The following is a 12,065-nucleotide window of genomic DNA, read 5'->3' as shown; positions in this document are numbered from 1 at the left end:
CCAGCCGCACGGCCTCACACAAGGCTCGCGCACCTCCTCGGCCCGCTGCGCGAACCGCTGCGCCCCGCTCGCCTCCGCGCCGTCATGCCGTCCGTGCCACGTCGCTCCGAGCACGCAGCACTACCTAGGATTACCTCGCGCGTGCTCAGCTCACCGCGCTACGTCTAACAGCTACGACAGGGGCAGAGCCGGGCGGCGCGGCAGCCGCGGGCCCGCGGGGGAGGCGCGCTGCCCGCGCAGGGCGTCAGGCTGCACGGCTTCTTCAGTAAGTCACCGGCCGCAGCGCGGTGGTAGGAGGCGCTGGAGACGGGGGTTCCCAGCGGGGCCGCTTCTGGGCACCGAACGTTCCCTGTCGCGAGGCTCCCAGAGGAGTACGCTCAAGAACGCGGCGCGGCCTCCGCGGGCTGCACTTGTCGAGGGAAACCACCCGCCCCGCTCGTCACGGGCGGCTCGCAGCCCAGGCGCATGCGCGCCTCTCGCCTTCCGCGCCCTTTCGCGTAGACTCCCGAATACGCTTGCGCCCCATCTGGACTGCGGTTGCTCAGCGAGAGCAGTCCGTCCTCAAGACGACCAATAGTCGTGCGGAAGGGGCCCGCGTCCCGCCTCCCAGCGATGCGAGGCGCCGTCAGCGCCCCGCCCCGCCCCGCCCCGCCGCCCCGCGACTCCCGCGACTCCCGCGGCTGCGCGTCAAGGGGCTGCTTCCCGGCCGAGCGCCGGCTTCGCGGGCCGGTGTCCCCGCCCGGCCTCCCCGCAGTGCGGGCGGCGCAGGGGTTTCGCTTTGCCTCTGGCTGAGGCTGCTGTTTCGCCTCGGCGGTAGGCGTGTTGGATGTTGCGCTGTTGGACTCTCCCCTCTGCGTTTGCAGTTCACCTTTTCATCTTCGTTGTTATTATTAATTGTAGGGATGGCCCTCTTCTGCTAATGAAGAAGAGAGAACAAGCGGGGTGAGGGCAGAGGGAGGGGGAGAAGCAGACTCCCCGCCGAGCAAGGAACCCCACTCGGGACTCGATCCCACGACCCTGGGATCATGCCCTGAGCCGAAGGCGGACGCTTCACCGACTGAGCCACCCAGGCGCCGGCGGATGAAATCTTTAAACGCTCTCCATCCACTTGTTTTTTTGAGAGGTGGAGTGGGAAGAAAGTCTGTATGATTTATCCATTCTTTAGTCATTCGACAAACGTACACGGCGCACGGAACCAGCGCCGGCCTCGGGCTGCCGCCGGGGATGGGGCGGGGCCGGGGGATGGGGCGCCGCCTGGGAATAGGGCGGGGTGGGGTCAGGGGCGGGGCCGGGGATGGGGCGGGGCACCAGGACGCACTGGTCCCTACCCTCGTGGCTTACCCACCGACAGAGCGAGCACTCGTAGGAGTCATTACAGCCGTGGTAAACTCCACAAGCCGTGTAGGGCTGTGAGCTTGTGTCAGCAGCATTAGCATGAAGGAGTCTGGCTGGAGGAGAGGAGTGTTGCATGCTGAAGGAAGACAGTCTACGGAAGGGACGGAGAACGAGGGGAGGAGGCTGGTCACCCCGTCTTGCAGCTGTCCCTCACAGTCTGATTTCTACACAGCAGCCAAAGTGTTATTTTGAAAATATAAATCTAATCTTGGCACTTCCCTGTACCAAACTCTCCAGTGCATTTCCATCTTAGAACAAAATTTAGACTCATTACTGTGGTCACCAAGGCCCAGAGACTGTGGCAACCAACCTTTTCCTCCAAACTCCTTTCTCGTCCCCTCTGTCCAGCACGCTCTACCCTTTATTGTGCTTCGTAATTCTCATGGCCACCTGAAATTATCTGGTTTTTGTCTTCCATCCCCACTCGAATATAAGCTCCCCAGGGCCAAGGACTTTATCATCCTATTCATTGTTGTATCCCCAGGACCTAGTAGAGTGGCACATAGCAGATGTTCAATTATATTATTTGTTGGGTGGGTGAATTGGGGAGCACAGAGCAAGGATGCTTAACCCAGTCAGAGGTGTCAGGAAGATGATTCTGATGGCAGTAACATTAAGTTTCAGGCCTCAATGATGAAAAGGAGTTCTTTTTTTTTTTTTTCCCCAAGAGAGGAGAAGAAGAAAGTACTCATGGCCAAAGGGAGAGTAGAGGTGAAATGAAATATAGCCTATTGGAGGAATGTGGTTGGAGCATGAGGTGCAAATGGACCTGAGAAATGAAGATGGGACAAGGGGCCAGGTCCCATAACCTCTCTTAAGGGCAGTGTGGAGCCACTGAAGGATTTTAGGAGAGAGAGAGAGTGGATGCTTCAGAATTTGTATTTTAGTTAGAACATCCAGTTTTGGGGGAACAGATTGGAAGAGAAAATTGGAGGTTAGGAGACCAAGAGAGAGATGTTTCAGTAGTTCAGAGAAGAAATAATGGGGATAAGGGTACAGAGAGAGGACAGAGTCAAGGATGAGCCCCAGGTTCTGGGAGGAAGGGGTTGCATTCATAAGGAAAGATTGGCTGTTGTTCTGAGAGAACTTTTGGATAGCCTGCAGGGCACAGGTACTTGAGATTGCCCTGGGCCTTACCGAGAATGCTGTAGGTATTGTTGAAGAGTTGGTTAATCAAACTGACTTTATTGTAGTAATCACTTTGCAGTATATACATGTATCAAAGCATCCCCCGGTCACCCTGAACTTACACATGGTGGTACGTCAGTTGTATCTCAATAAGCCTGGCGGCAAAGGGGCTGGTTAATCAGATGAGTCCAAGGATGAAACCACACCCTAGTGAGTAAGGGGCAGAACGGGTCTCGCTGCAGAGAGAGGTGATTTTTGGTGTCAGTGATCAGAAGGCGTGGTGTGTGTTCAGATCAGAAGCCAGAGCTGACCGGTAAGATTTGTTCATTCGTTCATCTAGAAAGAACTTTCTGAGCTCCTGCTCTGCGGTGCATGAATGAGAAAGTGCCCCTCGGGCTTGACGGTGCTGGTGACCTGGGGTTGTGAAGGGGTCCCTTCCCTGGGGAGCCGGTCTGAGGCCTCAAGGGCAAGGAGCGTACGGGATGCTGCCTGCGGTCTCCCCGCAGGAGCTTGCATGCGAGCCGAGCCCGCCGCCCCGCACAGGCCGCGCGACGTGGGATCAGAGCTGCCGCGCCGCGGCACCAGCTGTTCTTGTACTTCGGCTTCTCTTTCGTTCCCAGCTGCCCTCGCTGGAGCTCGGCGGAGTCTCCTACAAGTGCTGTGCAGAGAGGACTGCGGAGTGCTTCTGTGCACCTCGGGCGCCCCTCGCGGCCGCTGCCGGCGGGCCGCCCTCGGGCAGTGGTCCTCAGCCGCCCCCTAGGGGCCGTTCTGAAAACTGGTGTCTTTCGTGGGGACCACCCTCCGGAGGCAGGCTGAGGACTTGCAGGCGCGCGGACAGGAAAGGCGCGTTACCGTCCCGCACGAGGAAAACCCATCTCCCGTTCCACTTGACTTTGGGATGTTCTGCTCAACAACACAGTCAAAGTAAAAATCAAAATTAAGCCTTTAAATTTAAGCAGGACTTTATCATATAATAATAAAGGGAACGGTTGGGGTTTTATTTTAAGATTTTATTTATTTATTTATTTGACACACAGAGAGAGAGAGAGCAGAAGCAGGGGGAGCGGCAGAGGGAGAAGCAGCCTCCTGCTGAGCAGGGAGCCCGATGCGGGGCTCGATCCCAGGACCCTGGGATCAGGACCTAAGCCGAAGGGAGACGCCTAACGACTGAGCCACCCAGGCGCCCTATGAGTAAGTCCTCTTATCTTTACATTCATTCCAGCACAGGAACAAGTGTGTTAGGAAATACTTGTTATGGAGAGGAGTGCTCAGGCTTTGGGGCTGAGGCCTCCCGGGATGGAGAGCGGAGCTGAGCTGCCCCTCCCAACTGAGAGTCAGTCATCCTTGCCCCCCGGGGAATTCTCGAGGTGGGTTCACTGGGAAGCGCAGGCCTTGACCCCTGCCTTTGGAAAAAAGGAATCCAGAGATGCTACCACGTAGCCAGCATTAGCAGCCAACACGGGCTTCAACTTGGGTGAGAAGAACACGCCGTGAACACACGGGATGACTTAAAGCAATGCGAGCACCGCAGCTTTTGAAAATAACCAGCACCTAGCATGGCGTCTAGCACACCAGAGGTGCTCAGGAAATACGTGGTGTGTGTCGTGGGATTCTGGACATGAATCCAGTGTCTACCACGGAATGGCCACTGGACTTTGGGCAATTTAATTACCTTTCAGAGTCTTAGGTTCCTTATCTTTAAAATGGGGAAAACAGGGGCGCCTGGGTGGCTCAGTCCATTAAGTATCCGACTTGGAATTTCGGCTCAGGTCATGATCTCAGGGTCGTGGGATCAAGCCCCACATCAGGCTCCGGGCTCAACATGGAGTCTGCTGGTTGCCCCCCCCCAACTCCCCTTCTTTCTCTCTGTCTCTAAACTAAATAAGTAAATAAAATCCAAAAAATAAACATAAATAAGATGGGGAAAATCGTAGTATCTGCCTTGTGAGAACAAAATGAGACCGGGAACATAAAGTAGCATAGAATAAGCACTCCATAAATATTAGCTCTTATTATAACCAGTTTTATTTATTTATTAATTTATTTTATTTATATCCTTTTTTTTTTAAGTAATCTCTACACCCATCATGCGGCTTGAACCCACGACCCCGAGATCAAGAGTCACACACTATACAGACTGAGCCAGCCAGGTGTCCCACCAACTTTATTTAAAAAATCAAATATAAAAGCCTCAAGAGCAAATCACACTGTGAGAGAAATCTGAAAGATGAGATGGTGTCTGTGCTGGAAAAATAATTTTTTAGGACTTTTATTTTTGTAAGCAATCTACACTCAGCATGGGGCTCAAACCCACAACCCTGAGATCAAGACTCACATTCTCCAGGGAGTGGGCCAGCCGGCCGCCCCCATGCTGGAGAACATTTACATTCAAACTGAAGGGTTAAGACCAAGAAACAGCAGACTTACAAACTCTGCGCCTGCCCAGTGACACAGGACGGGGCCGGGGGGCTCTGCGGCTACGAGCGAGCCGGCAGGCAGGGCCAGATGCAGTCCACGCTCAACACCTGCTGTGGAATGAATGAACCGGAGGGCCCTAAGGTGTCGGGTGTCTATGCCCGCCCCTCCCCCAGCAAGGCCTCTGTAGGAGCAGCACTTCCTGGAGAAGCAGGAAGCTGAGTGGGGCAGGTGCTGACCTGCTGACGAGGATTCAGTTCATTTCAACACTTTGGCACCTGCCCACTCTGTGCTTGGCCATCTGCATAGACTGGGTAAGACGTGCCTTCACAGAATTAAACACAGACCTCACCTGTTGCGATATTTGGTGCCAAGCAGTGCACTAGATACACATGATCGTGCTTAGAGCTCTCAACAATTCTGTGAGGTTGAGTTGCCACTCCCTTTCTTTTTTTCACAGCCTTGGGGGGAGGGGCGCAGATGCCCAGACCCTGTCCCGGGCACCTGTCCCCCCCCACCGCCACCTGTCCTCCCGGGCACCTGCCCTCCTGAGCACCTGCCCGTGCTGCTTCTAAATAGACTCTAGAAACCCTCATGGACTCTACTCATCCTCCTCTGGGCCGAAGCCAATGCCCTTTCTGCCCTGAGAGAGGGAGCTGGGTCGATGTCCTCCCGGCCAGGAAAGGAGGACGGAGAAGGGCTACGAGCTAGGTTCTCCACACGCAAAGACTCACTGCTTCTCTTGGGGGGCGAAACTACTCCCAAACAAGACTGAAAATGTGTGGGGAAAAACCACTGGAAAGCTCTCCGCCGCAAGAAGATCATAACCATTTCTCTTGAACCACTTTAGCGCTGTCCCCCGCTACCACAAATTATGCAGTCGAGTTTCCCACATTTGGGGAAATTGCAGGGGTCGGCACATCAGGAGTGCAACGAATATGGCTCAGCATGATGAAGACGTTGATTGAAGGTCAAACACCCAGTACGTGGCAGAGCTGGGACTCAGACCCGGCTTGTCTCCCTGAGACGAGGCTCAGTGTCCTAGGAACCTAGAAGAAAGAATCAATTTTGCCTGGACTGTGTCTGGAAAGTCTTCATTGAAGTAATTAAACCGAAAAGACACCACAAAAAGTGGTTCCTGAGCACCTACTAGGCTCCAGGCCCTGTATTTATCTTATTGATCCAGGAGTGACCCTGGGGGGGGGGGAGTGGTATTGCCTCCATTTTATAGATGAGCAATTGGCACCAAGAGCTACAGCTGGTCAGGTCCTAGCTGTGCGTGTCCCTCCCGCTAAATCGTAGGTGCTGTGGTCCAGGAGCCATCATCATGGACAACCCCCTTCTCACATCCACCGAGGATATAGCTGTGTACACTTTCCAGTTTCTGAACCTCACAACCTCCCTGTTCTGCGGGAAAGGAAGACCAGTTATGACAGTCCTCATCTGATGACAAAACATGTCCCAAGAGGCACGATGTTGATGACTCCCTCTGTCCAGCTGTGCAGGCCCTCTGCCCAGGGCCCTTCCTCCCTGCTCTTCCGCCCCTTCTCCTCCATGAAGCCTTCCTGGGTCACTCCCACCATGAACACCTGTTAGCTCGTCTTTATCTGTAACTACCCGTGTACACGTCCAACTTCCCTGCCTCTAGAGCCTCTGGAGGGCAAACTGTACCTTAGCCATCTCCCAGTATTCTGGGGCTGAGCCTGTTTTCTTAGTATCACCCTTATTAGTATTACTTTACTTTTATTTTTAATTTTTAAATTTATCTTATTTTTTTTTTTGCAAGACACTTTTTTTTTTAAAGATTTTATTTATTTATTTGAGAGAGAGAATGAGATGGGGGAGGTTCAGAGAGAGGCAGACTCCCCGCCGAGCAGGGAGTCTGATGCGGGACTCGATCCCGGGACTCCAGGATCATGACCTGAGCCGAAGGCAGTCGCTTAACCAACTGAGCCACCCAGGCGCCCCTTTAATTTTTTAAGTAAGCTCTGTGCCCAACATGGGGCTTGAACTCACGACCCCGAGATCAAGAGTCGCACACTCAGCTGACGGAGCCAGCCGGGCGCCCCATCTTTATTAGGTATTACTTAAAATTTTTTTGTCAAGGGCGCCTGGGTGGCTCAGTTGGTTAAGCGACTGCCTTCGGCTCAGGTCATGATCCTGGAGTCCCTGGATCGGGTCCCGCATCGGGCTCCCTGCTCGGCGGGGAGTCTGCTTCTCCCTCTGACCCTCCTCCCTCTCGTGCTCTCTGTCTCTCATTCTCTCTCAGATAAATAAAAAAATAAATAAAAATAAAAAAAAAAAATCTTTAAAAAAAAAAAAAAAAAAAAAAATTTTTTTTGTCAAGAAAGCAGTGTGCCTGCTGTGGCTCCCATCCTCTGGGATTCAGGAGCCTCGACCCAACCGTCCACTCAGATCTTCGATCTAGATTCTTCCTAAAGTTGTCATCCACGGGGTGCCTGGGTGGCTCAGTTGGTTAAGCGGCTGCCTTTGGCTCAGGTCATGATCCTGGAGTCCCGGGATCGAGTCCCGCATCGGGCTCCCTGTTCGGCAGGGAGTCTGCTTCTCCCTCTGACCCTCCCCCCTCTCATGTGCTCTCTCTCTCTCTCTCAAATAAATAAATAAAATCTTAAAAAAAAAAAAAGTTGTCATCCACACATGCCTTCCAGTTTCACAGGATGAGTAATCGCCAACAGCCAGGAGGAAGCGAGCCGCCCTTTACACGTATGGTTGCCGTTGCTTCACTTCCTGTATCATGTGACCCGCCCATAGTCGTCACATGACCCATCCACTCCATTCGGCCGGAATTCAACCTGCAGGGCTAATTCGGGGTCTATAGCTCCTGCCGGTACCTGCATCCCTGTTCTTATTTAGTGGATCCTCCGTCCTTCTGAGGTTTGAACCGTGCAGTCCCCTCACCTGGTGATGGAGCTTTCAGGTCCTCCCAGAGAGGTGAGTGGGCCCAGGCTCCCCATCGGTCCTGTCACGCTGCTTCTGGAATCCTGGCCATCCGGACCCTGGAATTCAATGAATGACAGTTTCCTCCAGCCCAGGCCATCATGGCTCTTCGACGGAGGGGCAGATGGAGCAGGGGAGGGGTGGAGGGAGAGGCGGTGGGAAGAGGGGAGGAGAAGGGTCCTGGTTGGGGTGGGCAGCACCCAGCAGTCTGTGGGCGTTGTTCTGGCCCTGTTAAAGGAGGGTGGAAGACTAGGCTGTGGGCACCCAGCCCACAGGAGGGCAGCTGGGCGTGGAGAGGGGCTTGCCTTCTAGCCAGTCGTCATTCTGTCCTCAGGAATGTCCCCGGCCCCTGGGCAGGGTAGGCATCATGGCTGCTAGCCTCACGGGATTTCTTCTACTTCAGGCAATATCATGGGCATCAGGTAAGCGAGGCACGGAGAGGGGAGGGAGCCCCCCGCCTCCGTCTGCCTGATGGTCCTTGGTCCCCTTCTGGCATACAGGAGCACCAGTGGGTGTGGAATAAACCCTTCTGAGCGACTGAGACCAAGCTTGGGTGGGGGCACAGCGAGAGGAGTTTTGAAATCCGTGTTGTCTGTCCTTCTGACCTGTGTGTCCCTTCTCAGTCTTCGTCCTGTAGCCCTAGCCTCTGCTTGTGCTCCTTCCCTCCCAGGTGCCCGGCCCTGCAGCCCTAAAAGCTTTGGCTACAGCTCAGTGGTCTGTGTCTGCAATGCCACGTACTGCGACTCTCTTGAGCCCCTGACCCTGCCTGCCCCCGGCACCTTCAGCCGGTATGAGAGCACGCGCAGCGGGCGCCGAATGGAGCAGAGCCTGGGGACCATCCGGGCCAATCACACGGGCACAGGTGACCACGGCATCCCCGCCCCCAGGGCAGGCTGGGGTCCCCCCGGAGCTGTCATGCCAGTGACCACCACGACTTTCTTCCCTGCGCACTGAGACCCTTCGTTCCCTGTGCGTGTTCTCAGGGCTGCTGCTGACCCTGCAGCCAGGCCAGACGTTCCAGAAAGTGAAGGGCTTTGGAGGGGCCATGACAGATGCAGCTGCTCTCAACATCCTCGCCCTGTCACCCCCTGCCCGGGATCTGCTGCTCAAATCCTATTTCTCTGAAGAAGGTGAGGAAAAGGAGGACAAGATGACAGCGTGACTGGCACCCCGACCTTTCCGCTGACCATGACTTCCACGCATCCCTGACATTTGGGTCCTCTCTCAATGCCCGGTGAAGTAAGAGTGTCCCGCCTGCCTCTCACTGAGCGCGTAGGGATGCTGAGGCTCAGAAAGCCTGGCTCTGCAGGCCCCAGCCCCGGAGCCCAGGCTCCCTTTGGCCTGCCTTGGACATCATTTAGGACTGGCAGGGGGCAGGCCAGGTCCCACACTCTCCTGCTGACCCAGACCCTCCTGTCTTGGCCTTGCCTTCCTGCAGGAATCGAGTACAACATCATCCGGGTCCCCATGGCCAGCTGTGACTTCTCCGTCCGCACCTACACGTACGATGATACCCCTGACGACTTCGAGTTACGCGGCTTCAGCCTCCCTGAGGAGGACGTCAAGCTTAAGGTGGGCACTCGGCCTGGCGGAGTCGATGCCTGCCGGCTGAGAAGCCTCAGGCCGGAGCAGTCTGCGGAGAGACGCGGAACCTGCCCCCGGCTCTGTTGTGTTCTGGGGTGGGGGGGGCAGGGCGGGGGCCGACGGCTAGGCCTGATGCACTGGTCGGGCCAGTCTGTCCGTATTCCAGCTCTGGGAATCTCTCTCCTCACCTGCACGGTCTCCAGATACCCCTGATTCACCAAGCCCTGGAGCTGGCCCGGCGCCCTGTGTCGCTGTTCGCCAGTCCCTGGACATCACCCACGTGGATGAAGACCAACGGGGCCGTGAATGGGAAGGGGTCACTCAAGGGTCGGCCCGGGGATCTCTACCACCAGACCTGGGCCAGATACTTTGTGAAGTAAGGGAGCTACAAGGCCATGGGGTCTGGACCAGCTCCCCTCTTGGACACCCTCGTCTCTGCCCCACCCCTGGACCTTGGCCACCCCCAGACTGGACTCCTCAGACCACCTTTCTACCTTCTGGGCCTTTCAGACTTGGCCTGTCAGTTTTCCCCCCTTGATGGGCCTCCTGTTCCCCAGGGTCTTGGTCCCTTTTCTTGGCCGGGCTCGCTCACACCCTTTGCCCTGCCAGGTTCCTGGATGCCTATGCAGAGCACAACTTACGGTTCTGGGCAGTGACGGCGGAGAACGAGCCCTCTGCAGGGCTGCTCAGTGGGTACCCCTTCCAGTGCCTGGGCTTCACCCCCGAACACCAGCGAGACTTCATCGCCCGGGACCTGGGTCCTGCCCTTGCCAACAGTATGCACCACAACATCTGTCTGCTCATCCTGGATGACCAGCGCTTGCTGCTACCTCACTGGGCCCAGGTGGTAAGGCCAGGGCCTCCAGGAGTATCCCGGTGACCCCCAAATCTGGCATCCAGGTGGCTGGCGCCCAGAGTGTCTTCCCTGCCCCAACTCTTGGTTCCCAGAATTCCCTGGCCTAGAGCCAGGTGCCCAGGTGGCTCCCCTGGGGTGCTGACCTCCTCTGGATCTCCAGGGCCCCAGGGGTCCCCAGGGTTGTCACCTGAAGCCCCTCTAGTTGCCTGCACCGCACTGCCCATTTCTCAGGGCCTGGTGCTACTTCCAGAACCTTCTGTGCAGGGCCCAGGTTCAGTGGCCCCTGTCTCCTTTGCCCTTCCTGGTAAAGGTGCTGGCGGACCCGGATGCGGCTAAGTACGTCTGTGGCGTTGCCGTACACTGGTACCTGGACTTTCTGGCTCCAGCCAAAGCCACCCTGGGGGAGACGCACCGCCTGTTCCCCAACACCATGCTCTTCGCCTCCGAGGCCTGTGTGGGCTCCAAGTTCTGGGAGCAGAGTGTGCGCCTGGGCTCCTGGGACCGAGGGGGACAGTACAGCCATAGCATCATCACGGTGAGCCCCCAGCGCCCCCACCGGGCACACCACCGCAGACCCTCTTGGTCTCAGCAAGGGAAGGCCTCTTCGCCAACCGTCCCCTGCTGACTTGCTCTTTGGGGCAAGTTTTGGGATCTCGCGATTCCCTCTCACGCCTTCCCTCCCAGACGGGCGCACCCCACCTGCCTCAGTTTCTCAGCTTCTCTTCTGATGCTTCCATCCTCACCACCCCGCCCCCACCTCCCCCCCCCCCCCCAGTACTGAGGGTATAGAGCACCCATCACGGGGCGGGGCACCCCTGTCACCTGTCTTCCTCACACAACCCGTAACGACATCGTCTGGGGACCCTACGTGGAGCCTTTGTCTCTGCTCTGCTCCCACCGCAGAACCTCCTCTACCATGTGGCTGGCTGGACCGACTGGAACCTTGCCCTGAACCTGGAAGGGGGGCCCAACTGGGTGCGCAACTTTGTGGACAGCCCCATCATCGTCGACATCACCAAAGACACGTTTTACAAACAGCCCATGTTCTATCACCTCGGCCACTTCAGGTGAGTAGAGGGTGGGCCCCCTGGCCCACACCAGGCCTGGCATCTCGTGCATGGGCCTACAGCGCCCCCCGGGGGGTGGGCACCGGGGGGAGGCACCGTGGCCCCCCCACCCCCCGCAGGAAGTGAGCAGGTGCGTCAGCGGACGCTGGGGATGGGAAGTGAGGGCGCAGCTTTGGCCGGGGCTCTGGGGGTGGGCAGGGGGACAGTGACTTCTCAGCTGAGTGAGAAGGGAGCGGGCCCCGGCCTGACCGCGCCTGTTCCCACCTCAGCAAGTTCATTCCGGAGGGCTCCCAGAGAGTGGGGCTGTTGGCCAGCGAGAAGAACAGCTTGGACGCCGTGGCCCTGACCCGTCCCGACGGCTCTGCGGTCGTGGTGGTGCTCAACCGGTGAGGGCGGCAGGGCCGGGGGCGGGGGGGCCGGAGAGCGGGGGCCGGACGGCAGCCTCGGCAGGCCGGGTGCTCAGCTTCTCCTCCCCCCTTCGCCAGCTCCCCCGAGGACGTGCCTCTCACCATCGAGGACCCTGGCGTGGGCTTTGTGGAGACGCTGTCCCCGGGCTACTCCATCCACACCTACCTGTGGCGCCGCCAGTGACGGCCCGGCCCGGGCTCGGGCTCGGCGTGGGCATTAAAGGGACAGAGTCGGCTCACGTGCTGTGTGTGGCT

The 12,065-nt window shown here is 57.1% G+C and overlaps 1 protein-coding gene and 1 long non-coding RNA gene across 2 annotated transcripts; both read left to right on the top strand.

Annotated features, from left to right (window-relative positions):
- Positions 1–370: 370 nt before the first annotated feature.
- Positions 371–6,810, top strand: LOC129045864 (uncharacterized). The gene is made up of 3 exons (XR_008506208.2): positions 371–3,447; positions 3,561–3,714; positions 4,594–6,810. It is a non-coding gene; the product is annotated as an uncharacterized LOC129045864 (long non-coding RNA).
- An 896-nt stretch (positions 6,811–7,706) lies between these two features.
- On the top strand, positions 7,707–12,049 carry GBA1 (glucosylceramidase beta 1). The gene is made up of 11 exons (XM_045876567.3): positions 7,707–7,890; positions 8,231–8,318; positions 8,567–8,758; positions 8,880–9,026; positions 9,335–9,468; positions 9,684–9,856; positions 10,090–10,327; positions 10,647–10,871; positions 11,240–11,403; positions 11,673–11,789; positions 11,889–12,049. Exons 1-11 carry the CDS (start codon positions 7,864–7,866, stop codon positions 11,992–11,994), a joined length of 1,611 nt encoding a protein of 536 aa, XP_045732523.1. The 5' UTR covers positions 7,707–7,863; the 3' UTR covers positions 11,995–12,049.
- The last annotated feature ends 16 nt before the right edge of the window (positions 12,050–12,065 follow it).

This window comes from Mirounga angustirostris, unplaced genomic scaffold (genome assembly GCF_029215605.1).
Source record: "Mirounga angustirostris isolate CCGP_5_RB_7025 unplaced genomic scaffold, mMirAng1.0.hap1 SCAF_6, whole genome shotgun sequence".
Classification (NCBI taxonomy): domain Eukaryota; kingdom Metazoa; phylum Chordata; class Mammalia; order Carnivora; family Phocidae; genus Mirounga; species Mirounga angustirostris.
Note: the sequence above shows the minus strand (reverse complement) of the source record. Positions and strands in the feature narration are given on the sequence as shown.